A 25,906-nucleotide genomic window follows, 5' to 3' on the forward strand; every position below is an offset into this window, starting at 1 on the left:
ACAGGAAGTTCTGCTTGTATGAGTGGAGGGTGGACAAGAATGATCTCCCAGGTTTTACCATTTATGGAATTCTTTGCTGAACTCCCTAGCAAATCATATTGCTTATTATTAAACTAAATGCTAAAGGAATACTTACAAATAGTATGATAAGAAAAAAGTGACTTGTCTTTACATTTGGAGAATCTACGATATATATTTGAATATAAACTCTTAAGGAACAGAGCACTTGAGGGGTAGACTGAAGAGATTAAATGTATTTAATTAGTTATCTCTGAGAACTTCTTATGTTATCTGTTGCCTAACTGAAGCATGCCTGCAAGCGTTTTGTTTGTTTGGGGTTTTGTTTGTTTGGTTTTTGGTTTTTAATCAATTAAATAGTATTACTTAACTAAAGCTATAGGCTAGAGTGCCTGAACAAAAACTTTTACCTGGAGAATATTTGGGTTTGCTGCTGACGGATCATCTGTTGCCATTAATCTTTATGGAAACAAAACTTCCTTACTGACCACTTGTAGCCATTTTATCCTGCCTTCTCCAGGAAAAAGAAGAAAGAGGAGTATTGCTGCTAGAAGGGGTATATTGCTATTTTGAGATAACAGAACATTGGAATGCATGATCAAGCCATGGCTTTAAGGAGCAGAACAGAATAGGAACAAAAGGGAGGCTGTTGTCTTCAAAGGGAAAAATAGTTTCCCACTAAAACCAGACTAGTCTTATAGCTTCTCCAGTGGCGACAGCAGCGTGTCCTAATTTTCAGTCCCATCATATTAGCATGTTGTGTTAACAACAGCATTTCTGAGCTTACTCCTTTAAAAGCTACATATTGTTCTTAGTTTCATAGTAGACGTTTAAAACATTGCAAAATAAATCAGATTATAGATACTAAAATAGCTGGTTTATAAATTGTTAAAAACCAAATAGCCTTAAAAATAGTAAAAAGCAGACAATTTTTTTCTTATCAAGAATTATAAATGCATTTTATTAGTTGCAAGTTTGATTACTGAGCAAACAATACCCATATTTACCTTATCCTTTTTTGAAAACAAATTGTACATTAGAGGGAGCACAGGACTGAAAAAAGCAGCCAACAAACCAACCAACCAACCAAACACAAGCTAACACAAACCAAAACAAAACCCCCACAACAATAGGCTTTGTTGTGAACTGTCTACAATTTATGGAAATTACATAACATCTTAGTTCTTAGTACATGTCTGGTTAAATAGAGTGAAGAAGTCTGTTCACCTGCAATTAAAGGACTTGTGAAATTTGATACATGTATCTTTTGAGCATTTGGAATTGCTAACTGAAGAGACTAAATATAGTAATTGCTTATGCTTGTAATTATGGTGATCCTTTTGGAACAATATTATTCAGAAGACTGTAATTCAGCCGCAAGATCTGAAAAGATATCACAAAGTTTTAAAACAAACAACAAACCCAAACAGTCTCTTAATGTAATTTATTAAGTCTGGAACCAAGACATTTTCATCTGCACCTTGAGATAGTTCATAGAATATCAGAGAGATTGGAGAAAGTGCCAAAGAGGGATACATTTTCTTTCTTACTGCTGTCACATTTGTGCTATTAACTCATGATATTTTTTTCAGGTAAGCTATAAGTTATTTGTGTGAAAAATCATTTTTTAAAATTTATTTAATTGAAGTTGAGATTCTCGACATAATCCATCACATAATATTGGGAAATTTTCAGTAAAATCCTGACCAACTGCTGACAAACAGCAAACTGTTGAAAGCTTGGTGAGCTAAAGCTTTAGTAGAACAAGTTGGTAGTCAGTGGGAGGTCACATCTCACCCTCTCATATAAATAAATGGTTGATGATCTTTTGTTTCAGCAAGTTTCTTGTCTGTCATTTTTTGAAACATAGATCCCCTTTCCTTCTCACTCATACATACCAAGGTATACCTTGGTTTAGGGGTGACTTCCATCCATCTAGACTTGCTACTTATTTCTGTGGACCTTTCACCTCACTCTGATCTCTCTATTCATAGCCCAGGAACCCGTCTGACAGCAAACAAGAGCTAACCTTTCAAAGACTTACCTGGCCTTAAGATAAAAAGTTCCTGTAGGGCATAGCAACAGAGATCCACCAAGCAACCCATCAGTACTCAAAGATGTGTAGTTGTCAGAGATCTGCTCAGTGTTTTTCCCAGACCTTAAGGGAGAACTAGGTCACAAGAAGTGATGAATGTTTCCCCCATATGCATGTTTTCTACTAGTAGCCACTTTACTATATTTTACTCTAAAATGTTGTGTTTCTATGAATTCTTGTCCATCCAATCCATAATCTTCTGATTAATGGCTTCATAAATTTTTTTTACAGAATTCTTACAGAGTTCTTATGGCGTCATATAAACGAACATTAGACATTACTAACCAGTAAAGACAGTATAGCTGCAGTAATAACTATAGCTGCATAGCTGTTAGTAATACAAAGCTACAGCCCTGTTTTGTAGCATGAATTCCTTCTTTAATACAGAGCAGAAAAAAGTAGAATTGGAAAGTTTGTATTTCTGAATGCCACAGCCAAGAGAATTAGCAAAGATCAGTCACTCTTTAATTCCAGTTTAAAATCCACCAAAGATTAAAAAAACCCCAAACAACTAAACTAATGAGAAGAATATTTCTAGAGTTGGTATGTGATTGAATCATTGGTGTGAATAGGAACCATGTAGCCAGATCCCACCTATACACACATTTTCATTCTGCCAACACACTGCAATGGCAATTTCACTGTATTTATTATTATTAGCATAATTTTTAACTGTTAAACTGCGGATTGTCTTTCATATTTACTATGTGTTCATTGCATGTGTTTTAATGTAGTACATGGAAGAAAATAGTTTTGAAGTTATATCTACATAATTTCAGATTTGATATTCAAATTTAGAAGTAGGACTGAAAATATGCATGAAGTATATAAATAGTAGATAATAAATAGCTTCATAATCATAATATATAAACTGATTTTAACAGCATAGCACTAGATAGAGGATTACTTTCATAATTATTTAACTGGAAAATTTCTTCCACAAGAGCTGTTCTTTTAAAAGGCTTTTACTGACATTTCAAAGTACTATGATGTATATTTGCATATAGTAAACAGTAAAACACTTTACAAAATGCACTGCATTAAATTTACAATTAAATGTTTTTTAAATATTCTTTGAAGGGTCAGATTAAATCTTGCATGGGTACAACTCTGTTCAGCATCAAGTATAATAAACTGGTGGACTCACATGTGGTATGCCAAATGGCTGAAAATACATTAGATGAAGTAAGTTATAACTACTATTACTATCACCGTAATTGATGCTTTTGTTGGGTATTTTTCTTGGGGGAGGAGTATGGAATGACTTGCCTTATGTTTGTTTTGAGGAAGTTCCTTCAGAATTGGATCTTATTTACAGTAAATCCAAGTCTGTGGTTCCACTAAAGCTGAAGCCAATCTAAATGTTGATTGCTGCAAACCCTACTTTTGGCCATATGTTACCACCGCTTTCCCTTGAGCTCTCTTTGCTGTGCTCTTCCCCAGCATTTTCATTGGCACCTTCGTTCATCTGACTTTAAACTGAATCTCTTTTAGCTCAATGGCATGCTACTAACCCAAAGTAGTTTATTTATAAGACTGGCTTTCTGTTTCTTTGGCTTCCCTATGGGGTCAGATCAATATTTATGCCAGGAAGGCATGCAACCAGGTTCAGAAACAAAAAAGAATCTCTTTTGTTAGGGGCTTGTTTTTAAACCAGTCTAGTTGTATTGTCAGGCTGCATTCTGAATAGTATGCTGACATGAAACAACTCACCTCTGTGGGAAGGCAGTGGGGGGACAGAGTCATCCAAACAGTACTGCTAATACAAGGGAGTAGGCAGACATGCTTGGCAGAAAGCACACTAGCAGCTCTGATGCAAAGTGGTTCAAAGTATCATGAAACTGCAGCTTTACCTAATAAAATCGGATACTTGGCTATGAGTTGCTTGGAAATTGTCAGGATATGTTAGTTTTTAATTTCAAACAATGTCATGCTTCTATTTAAAAAGAAATAGTGTAGTAATAGGTTAAATGTGCTGGTTTAGGATGGCACATTGGATGAGTTTGAAATTAGTCTTGTAACATTATTCAGTTATTAAATTATTGTATAATAACTGTTGTATAATTAATGGGTTTAAAATATTCAAGAGTGGGGATCAGAACCTGATTTTTTCACATCCATAGAAGTTTTGTTTCTCAGTGCAGGATTAGACATACTCTCAAACTCCCTAACACTCAGGAGTGACAGCATCTTACCACAGAATTGGTCACCCAGCTGTGTGTTATAGCAGTAGACCCCAGCAGATTTTAAACATTTAGATCTGTCTGCCATCAAGGATTTCTTCTTATGTAAGAAAGGTCGTGTTACTGCATTAATTGTTCCAAGACTATCAGTACTTCTAAAGTGAGACAGAGAGTCTTTTTAAAGTATAATACATAAAGACTTATTTTCAAAGTATTTACAGAGAGAAACTCAGTAGCTTCAATTGTGCCATATTAGACGTGCAATATTGCATCATTTTAATTATCTTGAAGCGTTGTATCTAAATAGTATTAATGAGGTTAATATCCATAAGAAGACAGATTTAGAATCTCATTGCTAAAACTGGTCAAATAATTCATAATGAATTATTCACCTTGTTTTTTTCATGAACTCTTGGTGAACAGATTGTGATTTTCTCAGAACGATTAATTATTCAAAGTTATTCACCAAAAAACTTAAAATTCTTGGGCTCAGTTTCTTGGTGAGCAATATATTGTGAACATCTGACCAGCCCCAGTATTACAAATCTTACAAAAGTGGAGTTTTTTACCCATTGTGACCTTCCCCCATTAGTCCAGGTCTCCCTGAGATTAAATGCTTGTAAGACTTTTTCTCTCATTCCATCTAAGGAATATCCCTTTAAATCAGGCAGATACATCCAGTAGCAGTCCTAAAACTAATACAGTATTGTCTCTGCCTCTCAGTTACTGAATATTGTATTCTGTACTACACATTTACCTGGTTTTCCATTCTTATCTTCAAGAGATGACTTATCATCAGTTATATACAGATGATGTGGGTTTCTATATTGAATTATACATTCAAAAGTTCCTTAGAATTATTGCTGAAAACATTCTGTATAAGTGAATATTATTGTAAATTGCTTATCTAAATGAAGTGAATTAAATTTAATATGTTTTAATATTATCTAATTTGTGTACTATTAAGAGCAAGGCTTTTTTTTTTCCTGTAGTAGTTTTTATCCATAGGCACATTGCTTTCTCCAGCTCTCAAACACGGAAGCTATCAACTGCCACTGTGATTTCTTCAATTTCTACAAAAACATTTCCAGTAGAATGCCTATGGTTTCTTAAACAGCCGTGGATTTGCCAAGGTTTTGCAAATATTATCCAGAAGTGTTGGTTCAGTCCCAGCTTCTACTACTTTCCTGATAGTTCTTTCTTTCTCAAGAAAAATCCAATTCTAAAGTTCACTCTCACTGAGGAGTAATTCTGTCTTCCAATGATGCAGTGTTCTAGAGATTCTTTTTGTGGCTCTTGTTTCCTGTAATTCTCCTTTCTTTTTATTTCTAACTTTCATAAGCAATTTGTTCTAGAATGTTCAATCCATGTCCTTCAAATGCAATAATACAGCATAATCTTTTAACATTGGAAGACTCCATCTCACTAAAAAAGAAAAACAAAAAGAAAAAAGAAAACAAAGCCTTTTTTTTTTGTGGTTCTTATGAATCAAATGAAAATAACCTACATAGGCAGCCTTACTGCCACTGTGACTCTTCTATTACCATCACATTTAACTGACTTGTTTTCTTCTTCAACCTTTGCTGTTCACAGTTTCTCTTTAGTAATGTCAGGAGAATGTAGTTGTAAAAGTGCATTTAATTATCTTTTGCCCAACTTGCACTGATGTAAAAATTAAAGGATTGCTTTCTACAATACAAAATTTGGTACTGGGTTGGTGGACAAAGTTCTGAAATTAATTGTGAATGATTTGTCATTCATATATTTTGTCTCAGAAACATGAAGAATACAGTAATGATATAATAGAATACCCAAGTGTAAAGCTTTCCAATTAGCATCAAAATTGATTTCTTGTAGTTGTTTCCTATATCCCCCTATATTCTTTACTTGTGTCTACTCCCATCCCCTCAGTATCCCAAGTAATCCTTAGATTACCCCTCTATCTTAAAACCTCCAAGATACCCTCTGTTTCTTCGATGGGACATCCCCAGTATATTTCTGTCTTTTCCCATAACCTCTAGTTTCGAGTTCTGGCCTGCCAGCTTGGTAAGAGATACCACATGGTGAGAATGGTTCAGGAGCTCATGAAGGCCTTTTGGTCAACAAACTGGTGCCCTATAGAGTGAATAATCGTTGGCTTTTTTGTGTCTTTTCCCTAGTATTAATAGTCTTATTTATAACATTAAAAACAAGCAAGCAAACAAACCAACCAACCAATATCTTAATGTATATTTCTAAGTCAAAAATGGTTGCACTTTGCCAACATACTTCAAAATTATTAGGAGATAGGCCAAAACACACCTCCCCGTTTTCCTTACTTTTTCTAGAGGCCAGAATTAAAAAAAAAAACAAAACACCACCACCTCATCTCCTAAAGCAGGATAAATACACACATAAAAATGCCTGAGTAACATGGTACTGTTGAAAAAAAATAATACTGTTAAAAGGGGGTATATATATACTATTTGTACAATTGTACATATACCTGTATCTGATGCAAATGTTCCCAGATAACAAATATATGGAAACCATATCCAAAGGTGGGAGAGAACAGAACTCCCCACACCATGCATGAAGTTGTATAGCACCACATGTTTTCCAGTGCACTGCTTTGATTAAGTGAACTGAGCATGAAGGCCCAACCCCTGTTCTCCTTAATCGTAAAAATAATCCCATTATTTTAGTTCTGAATTTCATGGATACAGTTGATTCATATGAAACTGTCATCATCAAGATTATTTTTATTAGGTTGTTCCTTACATTATTTGATATTATATGTTCAACATTGTCTAAGGTGTTCTTTAAATTTAACTGATTAAGCAGATTTATGCCATCATTAGAACAGAAGAAGCAAAGTTATGTGAATGCAAAGCATTTTATTTTTGTGTATTCATATGTATATTCACAAGAAGGCTTGAAGGCCATTCCTTGTCCAAATTAAAACTTCAACAGCAAATTCTTGAATGGGAGAAATTATAAAGATATTTTATATAAACATTGGGATGCTGATTTGCATAATTGGTATGAAACTTTAAAACACAACTTAAACTACAGCAGTTTTAAAGAACAGTTATGTTCTATGTGTTTATGAGACCCTGGAAGAAAATAAAGGAGTGGCTCAATGGAGGTATTGAGTTAAGTGTTTGCAGTCTGGAAAAAGGCACTGCAAATAGTAATCCAGACAAGCACAGATGTGGGAAACTCATGTGACTGTAAGTACTGCTTGTGGAGCAGCCTACAGACAGATTTTCCTGCGTGTGTCCAGTTGAGCTAATACTTCAGTAAAGCTGGTCTTCTTTTTGCTGTAGTCGACTTTAGATGAGGATTTGTATCATCCTGCCTTTGGGACCCCAGTATTTCAAGGAAGAATACCCCTCCCAAAGATCTGACTTTTTTAGGAGCTGTGAAGATGAATGTCTATATATTCCAGTTCTAGATGAAAACCAGAATGTATGGATCTGTTTATATCCCCACTTTTCTCTAACTCGTGTGCGATATTGATTTGATGATGGAACAGGGTCGTGAAGAATTATATTCTAGATCTAGCTATATTTTCTTTGTCTGACGGGATTGTCGGGTGCTGTTTGGAAAGCCGCCGTTGGACTTGGGTAGGGAGAGCCTCTTTTGGAAACAGAGGGGAGGGGGCCGTCAGATTTCAGGCTGCTGCGTGACTAAGGAAGCAGTAGTACGGAGCAATCCCCGGCTGCTGCGGTGCCAGGTGCTGCTCAACAGGGCAGCGGTGGCGCGCCCGCCAGTGCGGTGGGAGCCTCTGGTCCGCGCTGCGCGGAGCTGCTGCGTGCTGCCGGCGGGCTCAAGCGGCGTCTGGGCGGGACGGACACCTCGCTACCCGCCTGCGCCGCCTTCCCAAGCAGCTTCTGTTCGGAGCCGAAATATAGCTCAATGATAGCAACACAAAGGGGTTTCAACTCCAAATGTAATTGCTGAGTAATAAAATAGAGAGGGATTGGCGTAGGAGAGGGGGTGAGAGCGGGCAAGGACGGCAGACGTGGGGAAGTCCGGGGCAGGCTCCCAGCGCACGGCCGGCTGCAGCACAGGCGGACCGCGCGCGGCCCGTCCTGAGGCACCTGCCCCTGGGAAAGAGAGAACTGCCTGGCCTGCTTTCGTGCAGAACCCGCTTTTTCTTCCTAATCCTAAACACTCCAGAATCTTTATTCGTCAAAACAGGACTATTAAAAATTCACAGATTATCTAAAACGTAGCTAATCACCCCACACCTGTCCTAGAAGAGACAGACACTGGGGAAAGCGCTGGGGACGGGCTGCTGTGAAATGCAGCAGCCTTGCAAAGCCTTCCCAGCTCCAGACTGCTATTACAAGAAAAGGATCATGTGAGGACCCTTTGAAAGGCGATGTTCTGACTAAAGCAAGCAACTGCATTAATTGGGAGTCTTGTATTCATACATGCTGGGCTAAATAAAGCAAGCTGGTTTTCTGCAGCAGGCTGGGAAAAATACGTTAAAAATTACATAAACCTAATCCTTTCAATTACTTTGTCGTTGATTAGAGTATCCACAACAAATGCACAGTCCTAAGAGTTCCATATAGCAAGGAACATTTTTTCAGGGAACAGGATAAACATCCTAAACTAAAACTAAAATGATTTCCCCCCCCCCTTTTGGTGTTTTTTTTTTTAATTATTATTTCTTTCGGTTGTTTTCTTTTTTTTTTTTGTTGTTCTTTGGGAAGCTTGGGGTGGGAAGGGAAGCGCAAATTGCCATGATTCCCTACTTTCGAGAGCTGAAGCTACAAGGTATCCCCTTTTTTTTGCATCGCCTGAAGTTAACTTTCATGATGGAGACAAACTCGGCAGGACAACAAAGCTTTGATCTTTGTGTGAAGGAAGAAAGTAATAGAGTGAAAGTCTCACCAGAGGGTAATTATTCTTTGGCCGCTCAGGCAAGAAGTTCCCTGTCACTGTTAAGGTTAATGTTAAGGTAGCTCCGCTATACTTTCCCATATTAAAAAAAAAAAATCCTCCCCAGAATGTTATACTATTAATTGCCAATTTGCATATGTGTGCAGCTGCTGTTTTGGCTCCGATCTTCCATCCGATAAGCTTGCTGGAGGTATCACAGAGCACTTGGCAGCTTTCCTATTTGAAAAGAAAGCCTTCCTAACTACAGAACAGCTGATAGTCTATCAGTGATAGACCCTGATGGCGTGAATTACAATTACACTACTTTTCACACTAAATCTGGGTGATAGCTACTTGGAAAGAAGTTTCATCATTTTTTACCACAAACTGGAAAAAGAATTACATGGTCATGCTGTGCTTTTAAAGGCAGTTTGGTTCACTTTTGTCTATTTAACACCTAATTCCGAGGAGTCCATAGGCATCTGGAGATCTGAACGTCGCGTAATGAATTCACTGTTTAGATGGGAGATTTTTTAAATCTACCTCAAATTACATTTATTAACAAGGCGAGCAGGAAGTGTTAGAGTTGTTAGACGCTTCATTTATTAAATAATTTGTGGATATTTTCAGTTGTCATATCTAGAGTCATGGGGGTTTACTTATTTTTTAATTAGCAATTCCAAAACAATGCTACTGCAATTTAACAATTCATCACGTAATTCGGGGCTGTTCAGTTCAGCCACTAATGCTAGATAATTCAGATTGTTATTTTGATCTGTTTATAACTCATTTTGTTGTGATAAGAGAACTGCTGCCTTGAAATTAAATGGCACGGTTTCCTATGGACCTTGTTGCGACCTAGAAGCTAACTACATCGTCTTTGTCTACCTCTTAACATTATACCTGGTAGAGTAAAGCAATAGTAATTTAAAAATTTCTCTTATTTGTTCCCTCACTTCATGAGAGGTCCCCGTTTCACCTTAGTGTGTTTTCATATACCACTGCGGAGGAGGAGGTGGGGAGAAATGCAAGTGTCAAAGTAAATTTAATTGTAAGAGTAAGTCACCCACATTGCTGCCGAGGTCACGATGTCTAAACTTTTTCCTTTATATGCCAGCAAGTTAATTTAGCAAGGTGGTGCCCTGAGAGTTAAATGTAGCTGTTTAAATATCTTAGAAAGGCATGGTGGAAAGCCTGACTCCTGACGTAGCTAACCTAACAGAAAATAGACTTTGTTTTCCTTTTTTAGTTGCTTGCTTTATTAGATTTCTCACTCTCGCAGATTATCCAAAAACTACCCATTGATTGATCGCCCGTAGAGCTGCATTTGGTGTAAAGAAAAACTTCACAGCTTTATTGGCTCCCAGGAGACAAAACAAACATAACAAGATATTCGTATTAATACAAACAATGCAACAAATGAGAAAATCATCACATTTAAATCAGACGGTAAAGTCAGTCCAGTGTACATCCCAGCCCGTGCCTTACTATGCTTGGCGGCTCACGGAGTCACCAGTGGGCTCAAGCACGGGCCCCTGAGGGAGCTGCGTTGCTGCTCACAGCATCTCAGCACCGCGAACAGTTAACCTAAGGAAATGCCACCAAATAGAACTTTAGGAACCCATTTAAACGGCATTTTCCTTCAGCCTTGCGACTTTAAATGTGAAGGTTGAGACTAGCCTGTTTCTTCAAAGATGTTTTGAATGTTGTTTTTTTTGTGCGTGTGTGCGCGCGCATGGATGGACCTGGAAGCTGTTGCTCATTTTTTAGGGCACCACACGTCTAATCGTAACAAGGAGTTTATTTTGGGAAGAGAAAACGAGGATATTCGAACTTTCTGACATTTCTTCTGAAGACAAAGAAGAAGACGTGTCCCTTAACCCTTAGTTAAAAAAAAAATAAAATCCAAGGAACAGTTTTATTTTAAAAGAAAGATACTTCCCCTCCCAACACAAACAAACCCACACACGCCACGAACTTTTTGTTTAAAAGAAAGCTAATGCCCTCTTAGCTTCCTCTCGGCAACATCGCAAAAGGAAAGGGGCCGGTTTTGAGGACAGTAAAACAGTGAGTCCCCACTCTGTGTTATTTTCTACAAAGTCTTCACTAAAAGGGATAACCATTCTGTTCTATAGTAACATTTTCTTCACTGGCGTTTTCTTACAGTAGACATTTTCTTCACCCTTTGATGGAAAAGTCACTTAGGCCCAGTGGGAAATACGGACCTCCTGAAATGCTGTGGGAGTCTCATCATCCTGATCATCTTCTTACCCTCACGCAAAAGGCTAGGTAATTGCTGTTCTTGATATTTGGGCAGTATCTTCACTTTGACAGACTGACTAAAATCAAAGTGAAGCTGGATTTATTTGCTAGACGATTCCCTTGAAGCCTGTAAAACATTCGACAGTTCTAAGAACTGCATCCATTTCCAGGTCGTTTTCCACAGGATGGTGGCGTCGGGAAAAGCTGAAAGGACGGGACTGCCTTTTCTTCCTGCGCCTGTAGTGGCTACCGGGCGGGAGGGCATTACTTGTCATTCATGGTATTCGACATGAAATAAAAAGACAGGGCAGCTTATAAACTTACGACCATTACCTGATGATGAGCTTGAGAGCTTGAGGGCATGGCTACAACCTCCCTGTTAATACCGGCTGTATCGGCCTTTTCTCACACCGATCGTCGGTCCCGTAAGTCCCCGCTAAGCAGCAGCTTTGCGAGCGCACATGGCGCACAGCGTGGGTCCGTGGTGCAGGTCGCGCTTACAGTGCTGCCTCTGTGGAGAGCAGGACGGGAAGACTTACGCAAGCCTTTAAACAACAATTAAAAAGCCCCACTTAAAACTGAACTAACTTTAAAATAAACGTCTTCTTTTGCAAGAGGCACTCACAGACTACTACTACACGTATCTTCGAATAGTTGCAGTCATGGCATATGACTCGAAGTTATCGTTACACTAAGTAAATAATTAAAAAAAAAAAGACGATATTTTTAAAACCTTGCTAAGGTGTAGGAAAGTATTTCATGACCAACTGATAGAGTATTTCCTATTACTTTCCAGCTACGTATTCTTTTCAGACTTATCTTGCCTGAAATGCGTGCGTGTATGCACACAAAATTACACGACATAAAAACTTCGGTGAAATGCGGGGAGTGGCCTGGTAAAGGAGATTTCAGAAATCATACTAAAGAGTGGAAGGAAGTTTTAATGGTAGAAGGAAACCTTAGAAGGAAACCTGGTGTTCCTGTTCCCTGGACGGGAGGGTTAAACCTGGAAGCGTTATGCTGGAAGACTTTTATCTTTCTTTGAATACTTGGGGACACCAAGCTCCCTGAATAAAGAAATCAGCTTAATCCCTTATAGTTAGGGATATTCTTGTCGCGTCTGTCTTGTATCACTTGAGGCAACTGGGAATCTATAAGTAACAAGCTTAGTGGTCTGCATCAACTGCAGTTAAATGGACACATGGATAAGAACTCTATTAAAAAATCAGTGTATGCGATTTTGGCTGCTGAGTCTCCGTGGGCTTTCACATCTCGGATGGCATGAAGCCCGAGGTTTCTCTCCCGTGCTCCCATTGAGCTTGGACGTGGCTTTTTTTACGCCCCCACCCTTATGTCCAGAGTTATGTACATGTTTCCACATATTAAAAATGTAGTCTACACTGCTCGGATTGGCAACACAATCAGAGCCTCTCCAGACGTATCCATCAGCAGGTCTCTGGGCGCTTTGAACAGTATTGCTCACGCCAGCTAGTCCTTGGTCTGGTTCCGTACTGGGAGAGAACTTGCGTTAAGACTACAATGGTATTTTTCTCCTGCTCACTTCTCATTCTGTACCTCCTCCTCCAACTACTGTAAACCCTTTAACCCAACAGAAACCTCCAACGCTCGACTGTTGATAAATTGATGGGTCGGATGGCCTTTCACCTGTTTGTCACCGCTGGAAAAAGTGCTAATGGACATTTGTAGATAGGATTCTCGCCCTACCGGAGGCTCAGTTTCTGCTGTGCAGGCACGGTCTTGTCACACAATGGCTCGACTCCACACCCCGTCTGTACGTATACTCTTTTGCATGCACACTGACCCCAGGAAGAGTTTGTGTGGGGTTTTTAGGGCACCTGTTGTAAGTAGATGTTCTGACAATCTGAACGACTTGTTTCATTCCGTTATCCCGTGTACGTGAGGAGGAACCCGTGTACAGGAGTCTGGTGGTGGCGAGACGGGCCGTTAACCAAAAAAAAAAAAAAAAAAAAAGAACATTATTTGTCACTCTTTGCCGGCGGTCAGCTATAAAGAAGCCACTTCCGATGGCAGCACACCAGCAATGCCGGGAGGGTGGCAGTGCCGCTGAGAGGGCTGCCCTCCGTGCACCCAGCACTACCCAGCAAATGAGCCGACGAGCTTGTGGGCAGGTACAGAAGCCCTGGCAGGCGAACAAGAGAAGAGATTATTTTTGCATATCTTCTGTGTATCTCCAGGGAATTCAGTGGCGTTCCTGATCTCGAATGCTTGTAATTAAGAGGGTGGCATCTTTGGGCTGGAGAATTCCGGAGAAAATCATTTTCACAGCACCTAGAGGGCTTGATGTCGCGCTTGCTGACAGATGGGAAACCTTTATGAAGGCTCTATAACCTTTTGCCCTGGGAGACTATACTTTTTGACACTGCAGGATTGGGAGGATATAGATGTTTTTACTCGAGTGATAGTGTGGTGATTTTTTAAAACAACGAGTCATTTATTAAAGTATTTTAATGAACTGTGCAAACAGCGAAAACCTGACAAAGCTTGTGTCATTGCTGAGAGCGAAAACATAACTATTAACCAGAGACTGTTTTGCTTATGGAGACTTTTATATTGCACAGAAATAAGATATAGGAAAATACTAGCAGATACGATTTCATGTTTCATCTTTGCAGATCATGACCTCAGAAATGTCATGCCACTTCCATTAATCCTTTTCTCGACTTAAAGAAGCTTGTGAATATGAATAAAGTTGTATTTTAAAAACGATAGAAAGAGAGAAAGAGAAAACAAGACTCATTCACATTCCGAGTCTGCTTTCTGTCTCACACGTATTACATTTCACAAAACAGATAGAAACAATAGAGCTTATTAAGAAAAACTTGTTTTGAATGGCAAATTAAGCATAATGAAAATACACACGTTTTTACAAGTAGTTATTTTTTCACCGATTGAATATTTTAAACCTTTTGAAAGTAAGTACTTATCTCTGCAAAATGTTTTTCTTTTAGCTCATTTTCACCATATCACCCTGCTACATATATCTATTTAAAATGTTTAATTCGGTCAGCTCAAAGACCTTGATAAGCACAGCACCATGTCTGCGTCCAGACCTTAACCAATGGGGGTGCCCTACCTCAGCTATTTATGAGCAGCATCAGTGCTGGCTTCCAGGCTGAAGAGACTGATGCACGGAGCAGTCCACAGTATGGCTGCTTAGGAAAAAAGAAACTGATTATTATATTCGAGAAGCTATCTCAGCATTCGTATTTGATGCAAATACCTTTCCAGTGCAGCATAAATCATCAAAATAGATATAATAATTTGTTACCAGTTTGGAAAATGATGTGAAATCGACAAACACTCCAAAAAGCTTTTAATGAAAAGTAAGCTTGACCTAGTGAAAAGTCAGTTCCTCCTTTTCACATTTATGTACAGTTTTAAAAAATTATTACAGAGAATAGCAAATAAAGATAAGCTTTTTTCTCCACCCCCCATATTTCTAAATTCAGAAACACGGGAAAAATAATCTCCTTAAAACGAGGGCAAGGAGTGATCTTGAATTTTGATTTATATTGTAAATCCATTAAATCAGCATTCCAGATTTGCACAAAGTTGTGAATCTAGTGTTATAAAACCTCTTCAGACATAAAGCACTTTAATATGGAGCATGAAGGTGAACTGCATTTTTCTACTTCTTAGGTATTGCAGCGATCTGGGACTTTATTTTTTGCAGCCTGAGATGTCAGTATGCCACAGAATCATGAAAATCTCACCATCTGTATGCTCATGGACAATCTCATCAAGTACACTCAACGACAGACTTAGAATAACAAAATATAAATGCTATTACTACCGCCTGGCCATGCATGCACTCAAATCTATTTTGAATAGCATTCAACCTGAGTTATCATGCTGCTTACCTTAGGCCCAAACCAGTCTAATCCCTTTCAGTGTTTGCTTACTCGCATGAATCCTGTCATAAAACAGGCACATGCTATTGGAAATAACACTTGTTATATTAAATGGGAGGTTACAGAGAGATGCATGTAAGTTCATTTTGCCGAGTACTGATCCGTAACCCAGTGAAGGTTCAGCAGTCGAGCAATGGCTTCACCTGGCATCTTACCTAATATGCTGGGCAGTGTCCTTCTGGATATGTGTTACTTGTCAGTGCCAGGAAACAAGACTGTTTTAGTTGGAGCTCTGTTATAGCAGACACTACATAGTTTAGATTAACTCCTTTCAGTAGTACAGCATCAATGTGTTATTCCCTTAACATAAAACATACAGATTATGTAAATCTGTAATAAATACTATTTTGAAGTGTATAGTAATCAGAAATCTTTCAGGGCAGGATGGAATGGAAACTGAGAAATATTGGAGAGTAAACATTCCAACGCTCATTCCTCTGCTTCTCCCTGGCAGAGTGGAGCACTCGCTGTAGCTGGGCTGCCAACGCTCCAGCACAGGGGTTTGCCCGGCAAGTCCCGCAGAGCATGGACTTTCTGGGAGAGTTAGAGCCAAAGTCATCCCACGCAAAGCATTTATCCTCTCTCTGCAGACCCTGACGCCCTGGTTGTAAATGGGAATTAGCTGTTCCTGGTCTCGGGGAATTCGTCCCTTTTCGTATCAACTCAGGAGGTCAAATTGGGTATATGCGGTCACTCAGGCTCGCCAGGCCAAGTGATCCGACAGGCAAAAGGCAGCGGTGGAAGAGAGGCCATACAACTTGCTTACAACCTGTTTAGCATTCCGGACTCCAGTGACTGCAGAGCTAAGCAACGGAGCCCCTGTAGCCCATCACTAATTGGCACAGCTCTGCATTTCCCTCACCTTTGCGGGCCCGGTCTGGGGTTTTGTCAGAGGTTGTCTCTTGCTAGGGAACACTGCTACAGTCCCGGCTGTCCTATTGCAGGGAAGAGGGAGCCGGGATGCCAGCTTAAAGAACCCACAGGACTTGGAGAAATGGCTCCTGGCCTCTCCCCCTTGCTGGGCGCACACTGACGGGCTCTTGGAAGCCTGGGCACCAAGGGCGAGATCTGAAATCTACCAGCGATACCTACAAGCCGGCCGGGTCCCCCAGCGCTGCCCGCCCTCCGCGCCGCCCCGCCGGAACTCCCCTGGGTACCAGCCCTGCCGGGTGCGATGTTGGCTGCTGCGAGGGGCCTGGCTGTGTGGGGCTTGCCATGCGGCCACAGAGAAGGAGGGATCGCGGCAGGCAGGCAGAGGGAGGGAAAGCAGGGAGGGAGGGAGGGAGGGAAGGAAGGAAGGAGGCCGGGCTGATTAGCATGCAGCAGCGCTCGCAAGCCCGGCTCCATTGTTTTAACACCTCCCCTCTCCTCCGCGCCAATCTGTCACCGTTCAGCAGGCGAACGCTGCTGCCTCGAATGCTGCTCTTCTCAAATGAGACGGATAATTAGCTGCCCCGCACGAATGGCGCACTCTTCTCACCCCTGATTGCTATCACCTTCTTGCTCCTGGCAGTTTTGACACCTCGTAATCAGCCTGCTGCTTTTTCTCTTTTCTTTCCCTATTTCTGATTTTTTTCTCCCCCTTCCATTTTTTTTTTTTAAATGCAATCCCAGTTGCCATTTGGATTGAGACTCCTCTGTTGAGTTAACCTTGTATGATTGCGGGGGAAAGGGGAATGTACGGTAGGGAGGGAAAGAAATCGCCTCCTCTGAGTTTCATCTGCTAAGTGAACCATGGGTGGGGGTAGGAGCATCTCGGCTTGATCCTCCAGTGCTTTTGTTCGTGAGAGGAAAGAGCCTCTCCTGAGCATCCTCTGAATTAACGTTAGCTCGGGTGAGGAAGGATCGTGCGTAGAGAGACTCCTCCGCTCAGTTAATAGAGGAAAGACTGCATTTCGACTGAGTTATTTGTTTAGTTAAATTCAGAAATACGAGAAGGGGATTTTAAAAGTAAGTTCACGGGGTCAGGGAGCTCCTTTTTTTCCCGGGTAGACAGGGAGAGCAGGTAACTTCTGAGCCTCTTAGAGTAAATTCCTGTGTTTCATGAGAGTCAGAAGAGCACTCTGATTGGAGTGCGAGATGGTAGAGGGAACTTCGTTCCTTCTGATTCCAGAGAAATAAGAGATCTCAGCTAATGCTCTGGTGATTTCTGAGAAATCTTAAAAAACCAGAGGACTCGTGGAATCTGTCATAGGAGCGTTTTCCTCTCCTCTAACAAGCACTGACAGTCTAATTACTGGAGCTACGAGCAGCTGTCGAGCTAGCCAGAGAAACAGAGCTACATGTGCTCTCCCCGGCCGCCGGCACCGAGAGCTTGCACAGAACTGAGTAGGCCGTAATGCCCCAGCCCGCCCCTGGGCAGCCAGGGGGTGGTTTGCTTCCTTTTGCTTTCCCTTCGGGTCAGAACGAGAGCTCCCGCGAACGGCGGCCGCCGGCCCCAGGAAGGACTCCGCCGGCCCAGAGCGGCAGGAGCTCGGCAGTGCCCTTTGGCATAAGTCTGCTGTTCGGCCCTTCCCCTCAAGTATTTAGTAATAATTTATTACTATTATTTTTAATGAAATCCCACTTCCCGTTTGGATCCAACCTCCTCTGCTGAGCTGAGCTGGTGAGGAAGAGGGAGCGGCGAGAGGAATGCTGAACCTCCTCTAGTGAGTGTAATAAAGCAGATGTCCCTGCTGGCAGCAGCAGCCTCCTCCAGGAAAGTTGTGAGTGGGGCCCGCTCAGGGACCTCACTCGCCTCCCACTTCAAGTCGCTCACAACTGCTTAGCGTAGTATTTATTTAGTTATTTATTTATTTTTAAACCGAGTGGTGCCCCTCGCAGTGGTCTGATGGGCCAGCCTAACCGGACACCCTCAGGCAGCAATACTTTTAAGCACGCAGAATTAAACAGCTTCCAAAGACGCCGCACTAGGCAGGAGCACTCATAGCGGGAGAGGGATGGGCTCTGCATGAGGCTTTGGACAACTGTGTTTGTGTCGTCTTGTCGTCCAGCCTCCTTCCCCCGGCCACAGAAGCGGGGGGGAGCATGGCTCTGCGGGAGGCGCGGAGCTCTGGCAGCCTCCAGCAACAAAGACCCGCGGCCCCGAGCGGGGCTCCCTCCGCGCCAGCCGAACAGCGTTCGCGCACGGCGGGGAGGGGAGACACGACGGCGACGGACACACAGAGATGACTTTATTTTCTTTAAAGGTGACTCGCAGTTTGTTCAGTTCGTAATAACGTAAGCTCCTGAGCTCGAATTTCACGGTTGAGAGGACAAGTCGGCCTTGCGTCGGGCTGGCTGGAGATGTGCGAATCCCCATCTCTCCTCCCAATCCTGGAACTTCTGTGTCTCCCAGGAACCACCCCCAGCCGAGCTCGCCTGGGAGGTACTTCACACGCTGCACGGCGATCCCGGGGATGAACGTATCCTCCTCTGCGCTGGATACCGCCGGGGTTTAGAGCTGTTAATAGTAACAAACTCTTTCTCCAGGTCACGGTGCAGACAAGCGCTGCGCACTGCTGTTTATTACAGTACACTCTGCTGACAGCCAGTCACAAGCATGAGATGTTTAAAATAGAGGAAATAATTTTAGAAAAATCAATTTCTAAAAATGTGCAGGTGTTAATTCTTCACAGAAAGTGTTACCTGCAAACAAATCTTTAAAAAGAGAAACTGTTGTGCTTTGTTGCTATGAAAATATTAATGCTAATTATCAAATATCAGGACTAAAACCTATATGCAGCTCAAATGCAAAAAGCTTCTAGTTGCTATGATTAAATGAAATTACTTAGTACCCCTTTTTAATTTGATCCTAATAAATCCAGAAAATGTGCAAACTTTATCAGAATACAGTGTTTCAATTAAACACAAATTTAAATTGCATTGAGAAGGCCACTAAGCTTATTCTAGTTAAAAATTAAGTCACTGAGATTTTGGTGATTAGGTTTTTCTATCTAGGCTGTAACAGACTTAAGCAATCCTTCATATCAGACCAGAAGGAAAGGTAAATAATCTTTAGTAGTCTTAGTTTTAAGGAATGTTTAATCCTTTCTCACTTTATCCCTAACAGTAATACAACTTTTTCCATGGGAGTATTTTCACAAATTATTAATGCTATAAAGGTAAATAACATATTTTTTTATAACATGTAACAGATACCCATAAAATTGCTACTGATACATTTTGGCAAATGGGTACTTTATGTGCTGTGTTTGATTACTCTCTCTAGGGAGAGTCAACCATTCTTTTAGTTACTAATGAACAAGCCTACTCTAATTTTGACATACCTGGCATTCAGTTACTGAGATGATTTTACAAGAATCTCAATTAAGAGGTTCACTACTGTAAGTTAAATTTGGAATTTTTGTAAGAGAAATGAAAAATGAGAGTCTACTTCTCTTCCTGTTCAAGGAGAACAAAATCACATCACTGGATAGCGAGAAAAAACATCTTAGCATTACACCAGTTCCCACAGCCAGATTAAGGCATTAATTCCGCAAGTCTACACTCATAAATTAAAAGGAAAAAAAAAAAGGAAAAAGGAAGGAAAAAAAAGAAAAAGGTGTTTAACATCACTCTTGCAGGCAATACTGAAGCATAACAAGCAATAATGTGAATTACAGTATCGAAGTGACTGACAGTTTCATGTTACCTTGTCAAAGGACAATTAAAAACTTGCTTATCTGACACAGCGTTTCAGTCATGAGTTCTTGTTACAAGAAGTCTTAATTTTTCAATTCTTAGCGTATCTATCAAATAAAAAAAAAATCAAAATATATGCAAAACAGTGAACCATTGAATTCTCATACATTAAGACTGTACTTTAAAGTGGGAATTCAGATGCCGAAGAAAATCTTCCTTAGATGTCATAGATGGTGGGAAAACTTCTCGACAGAATTCGCATATTCCACACTGATTCAGTTCAGAGTCTGTATAAGCTTGTGCCAGCAAATCATTGTCTTCAGGCTGCCAAATGAGCTAAAAGAAACAGAAAATGATTAGTGCTGTGGTTTACTATGGGGTCTACATGATGCTGTGGTTTGTATTTATATAGGCGTTCTTTACACCTTTCTGTCCAGAGACATAAACTAGAGGGTTCTCATTTAAGAAAAACAAGATAGAACTTAGAAATTATTTTTTCTTAAGTTCTATAAAGATACTGTCCTTGCAAACAATTAAAATGCCTCGGCATATATTGTTGGCAAATACGGCTATGAGCAAAAGTCTGTAATATCAGCCTGATACATATTGAAGCTTTTCTTTAACTTTGCCTTTCAGTATTTTACTGTAGAAGTCACAGTACAGAACAGCTATTTAAAAGAAATGAAATCCCACATTTTTACCTTAGAAAAAAATGTTTCTTGTAAGAGTTAATATGAATCATATTTTATTTCTATTCTTACTGACACCTAATTAGTTTTCAGTTTACTTACAAAATGACTAGAGCAATGTCACACAGCCTCAGTTACTTATTTGCTCTGACTGCCTGTTAGTGTAAATACATGTCATATTTGTCTAAAAATTGACTAAAAAATCTCTTTAGGAATTCCTTCTGCCATAACATCATCATACTCAATGGGACCACCTGAATATCTATCCATGCATTCAGGCAGTTCTGTAAACTATACTAAATTTGGTCCAGCAGCTGTACTGCTCTTGGTCCCTGAGCTACTTAGTTTGAAGTCAGCAAGTAAGTCTGTTTACCTGACATTGGAGTTCAAGAGACTTCAGCTTAATACATACTCTAAGTCAGAGTGTGCACTATTTAGCATCATACCAACTAGGAAGCAAAAAGTCTTTTATCAGTTTTCAGAGTAAAGTTAAAAATTAAGTTTCACTAGTATTAGCAAACCAAGATAAAATTGTTAAGTTATATAGCCAGGATGATTGAGTAAATTGAAAACTAAATGCATACTATTGTGATGGCAAAGTAGACAGAATGGAACCAAGCTGGTTTGAGCTCTATGTGGGGATGGAACCTAGAAAAGAAGAGCACCCCACAGCTTTTTTTGGCTCAGTTTTCCTCTCTCTTGCTTCAGTCACACATGGCAAAGCAAACAAGAATACTTCAGAGTTTCTTTAGAAGTTTTAAATTTCTTGCTATTGATGCTTATCTAAGAGTTTTAATTTTTTGTTCTTATTCAAATTTCATCATGCCAAGTAGTTAGAATCTATTGTTTATTCCTCCCGTGGTAACTCACTGTACAACTAACCCGACATTCATTATGGTTAAACCTTCTTTTTAAACCAGCTAAACTTCTTGAAGTCAATTTCCTGCCCATTCCCTATTTACACAGTGTTTAGCTTATCAGATAGCAATAGCAGATTTACTGTCTTTCATTATGGTCAGCAATCCATATAATTAAATTGACTAATTAGTAATTAAGTGCAATCACACCACTTTTTTCAGCTCAAAGAGTCTACTTATTGTATGTTGCTGGTGTAAATTGCATACTAAATCTATCTAGACACTGACACACTTAAACATCCCTACAGAAATGTGTTTAGAATTATTTGTTTCTAATATCTTATGACATAAAGCATGATTTGAAAGAAAATAAAATAGTATTGTAAAAAACCCACAAAGGACAAAGTTAGATTTCTAATCTTGAAAGCACAACAAGGGGAGGTACTCTTAGAGCAACCCACTGAGGCACGCACTTCTGTTCCTTTCTTTGAGTGTACTTAATATGCTTTTCAGAACAGGGATATATTTAAGCAGATGTTCCATTTCAAAAACATTAATATTCAGATTAACATCAATAGACTATAAATCTGCTTTAAAAATCATGAACATTCTTAGAACAATTTTTGGTGGAAACAACCCCCTCAAACTGTGAATACCGACAAACATATGCATCTATATGCAAGTCTCAGTTAAATGTAGTCTGTAAAATCCTAGGTCCACTAATATCCATGTTTATTTTAATCTGCTGCTCTTTTCAGTCACGTTTTTTTTTAAAGTTACATCCTAAGAAAACAGGACTGAGTTTTCACATTTAGTATCCACATAGAAGGAAAGAGCTAAATTTATTATAGCAACTGAGAGCAGTTCCAAGAACTTACTGTTGCCAAATCTATTTCATTTATGGGGTTTTCCATTTTATAAGTTAACATATGTAGTAAATACTTGAAACTTTTTTCCATAGTAGTTAAAAAAAAAAATCAGGTATGTAATTCCTCCCTATTGGAGCTTCACCAGCGGCAGGGATAACAGAAGCAGTAAGCAGTGCAACTAACCCTTAGAAAGACGGTAAAAACACTAAGAACAAGTTTATGTGTAAATTTTGATAAGACTAATATAGTTGAAAGGGCATGTATGCAAGTAACTTTTAAAAAACATTATTATTTTGATGTCCATATATATTATCTGTGAATCAAACCTTTAGCACAATTAACAGTCAAAAAACTAAAGCTGAATCCAATTCACTCAGAAAAATACTTAAAAGCCTCTTCAGAAGGCAGCTGAATAAAGGCGAGGGATGTTTAAATATACTGACATATGCAGACATATATTTAAATGACTAAAGTAGTACTGGCTCATTTCAAGCAAGCTTCCTGATAAGGTATAACATTTTAATCTATGTCCTGTATGTGCTACAGTACTATTGTAGATCTGACTTACAAATACTGAAATGGTTCACCATTAGGTTTCTCTTTTCCAAGTGTTAGCATTAATACATTTTCCTTCAAAAAATTACATCTTCAAACCCAAGGCTTATTGCTATTCAACCACAATTCTCTACTTTTTAAGCTGCATATTCCCCTCTCAATTTATAATCACATACCAGCTGTTTCACTTTCTGTAATACACAATGCAGGGTGCCATCTATTGAAAAATGAATACACAGATTAACTAGTAAAAGAATTAGCTGGAGAGGGAATACATAAAAAGAGGATAGTAACAAGCAATGGAGTGAATGCTTCACAGCTCCACAGGAATTCTATCAGTGACAAAATAAATGGTTTGATTTGTTTAACTCAGTCACAACTTTAACTAAGGACCCAACGGAAAATAAAGCACAATAAAATCTGTGATTAGTAAGTTGGCATAGAATTGAGATCTTCCATATTACAAATAAATATTTAAAGTACATTTTGAAAAATCAGACTTATAGTTTAAAATACAACGATGAAGAACAGCAAACTTTATATGCTCTAAAGTTTTCATCCAGAACTGGTTTGCAGTAGAAATCTAAACTGCACTATGTTTTAGGAGATGAAAACATCAAAGCAATCACATCCTACAAATAGCTTTCCAAATGCTAGTTTTCATGTCATGTAGCGGCAAAATCAAGAGGTAAAGCACTTCTGCTGCATGTGCCTTGTCATGAGCAAGGAACACAAAACTTCATTAATGTAAATAATAAAAATCTGCCAAATCCGTCCTCTCAGAATTTCTATCACTATTCGATTATACCTGAAAACCTTTCCTCTCACAAGGTGTGAGAAAAGCCACAGAAAGGTAAAAAACCCCAGTCCACAAGGGTCCATTATTATTTTGCCAGCAATTTCATTTGAGAAAGGATTACAAAAAAGAAGCAAAGTATTCAGAGATGTGATTGTCAGAACCTGCTGAAATGTTTTTCTGCATTACAGCAACTGGGCATTGCTTTCAGAAGTTCCCATGGACTTCAAGTAGCTATAAGCAAAATTCAAGCCTGAAGTACATACATAAACCTAAAACACAGTATTTTAGTGAACTTTCCTTCATTTGAAAAAATAAATAGGCTTTCCTCCTTCTAAAGTATGAAGGAATGAGATAAGTTTTCTTAAAGGGAGGAATAAGGTGCTCTTTATACCTCACATAAAGATAAAAAGTAGGTAATTTTCCCACTGTGAAGTATTTAACTGTTCAGTTTTTTAATTGCCCATTTGTCATATTCTCTGCTGTATACTAAGAACAGTTAAAATAACTACATGCCCTATTCAACTGAGATCAAGGGTAGAAAGAAAGCAATCTAAGGGGCAATTTCCGATTAATGACAGCTTTGAAATATATAGAAGCAATTAATATCTAAATGAACTGAAATTTGTGCCAGCATATCCAGTGTCTACATCTGTTTAAATTCCTGCCCTTTCACAGAAGTGCCTTGTGCACATTCTGCAATATCAGGAAGAAAACTGACAAGAGAGAATGTATTAAAAAAAGACTGATGAGATACCCCATAGAATATATTAACCCTGTCTCAAAGATCTTTGCAAAGTGGTTGACCGAATCATTACAATTTTTTGGAATGTACAGTATTTATTAGAAAGATACCTGATGAGGACCTCTGACGACTGTCCCAGCAGCTTCCAAAGATGGAAAAATTACTTCAGGTACACCCTGGTTTGTGTGCTTAGGTACAAATGTGAAATCAATGTCTGCTGTTTTTAAACATGTTTTGTCATGGGTATTTTCTATGGACATGTTTGCATAATCTGGGCGATTTGTTTTGTCAACAGTAGTTAAACTTTGTAAAGCTGAGGTCATGAGATCAACTCCATGAGCTTCAAATGAGTTAGGTTCCAATTTACTGAGGTTAACAGCACGGTCTCTAAGCTCCAGGTTAAAATGATGATCTTGAAGCATGTTTTCAGCTATACCAGTACAAGGAATTGCTGGTTTTTCCTGAGTGCTCTGCAAGAAAGCAGAGTCATTGTCTGTAGGTGGAAGCTTGACATTAAATTTAGAAAGTGATTCTATAGAGGAGTTGTCCTCATCTTGGCCCACTCCTCTTGGTGTGATAGATGTGATGCATGATGCACCTCTATTTATATCCTTTATAACCCGAGGCTTAAAAAGCTCTTCTGCTTGTTCATCAGTTTTATCAGTACACTGTATCGGCATGGAAAACTGTATTTCTGCAAAGAAAGAATGAAGAAAAAATTAAATAGTCCACTGAAGTATAGTTATTAAAGGTGTGGTGCTGGGGCATTTTTCCTGAGAGGTTTTCGATAGTCCTTACTGGCTTTCTAACCTTTAGTTTTTCTCTTTGAAATCAGCTTGAGGCATAGCTCTCTTTCACAAACATTAGCTCTGACACAAAACTATCAGAACAGAAATAAAAGGAAATAATTCTGTTCTAATAATTATATTTCTCTTTGAGTTATCACTGTAAACATTTTCCTTTTACTGAAAATTATGTTGTCCCATACTCTTTAACACATACTTGCATATATTTACTGAAGTGTTCTGGCAGAAATAGAAGCTGGAACCAAAACCATTTCACATGGTGCCAAGAACATGCTAAGCACCATAAGCACAATTTTAGAAGGTATTCAGGTACCAAAATCCCACTGGTTTCCAAATCTGGTAAATACTTAAAACTGAGTAACTATTCAGAAGTGGGACCAAATTTTCCCTTTGTTCTGAGAACTCCATTTTGTAGTGACAGGACAAGAGGGAACATCTGTAAACTGAAAGAGGGTAGATTTAGAAGATATAAAGAAGAAATTCTTCACTGTGAGGGTGGTGATGCACTGGAACAGCTTGCCCAGAGAAGCTGTGGGTGCCCCATCCCTGGCAGTGTTCAAGACCAGCTTGGATGGAGCTT

General features: G+C 39.4%; 1 protein-coding gene across 4 annotated transcripts in view; it reads right to left on the bottom strand.

Annotated features, from left to right (window-relative positions):
* Positions 1–18,544: 18,544 nt before the first annotated feature.
* TANK (TRAF family member associated NFKB activator) overlaps positions 18,545–25,906 on the bottom strand; it is a 28,753-nt gene continuing 21,391 nt past the window's right edge. For all 4 annotated transcript variants that reach the window (XM_031052243.2, XM_031052245.2, XM_031052242.2 and 1 more), the window contains 2 exons: positions 24,631–25,214; positions 18,545–20,345 (listed from right to left, as the gene is read on the bottom strand). In XM_031052243.2, the coding sequence (XP_030908103.2) occupies positions 20,178–20,345; positions 24,631–25,214 (752 nt within the window). In that variant the 3' untranslated portion in view covers positions 18,545–20,177. The remainder of the gene's footprint in view (positions 20,346–24,630; positions 25,215–25,906) is intronic.

This window comes from Melopsittacus undulatus, chromosome 8, assembly GCF_012275295.1.
Source record: "Melopsittacus undulatus isolate bMelUnd1 chromosome 8, bMelUnd1.mat.Z, whole genome shotgun sequence".
In the NCBI taxonomy this organism is placed as follows: Eukaryota; Metazoa; Chordata; class Aves; order Psittaciformes; family Psittaculidae; genus Melopsittacus; species Melopsittacus undulatus.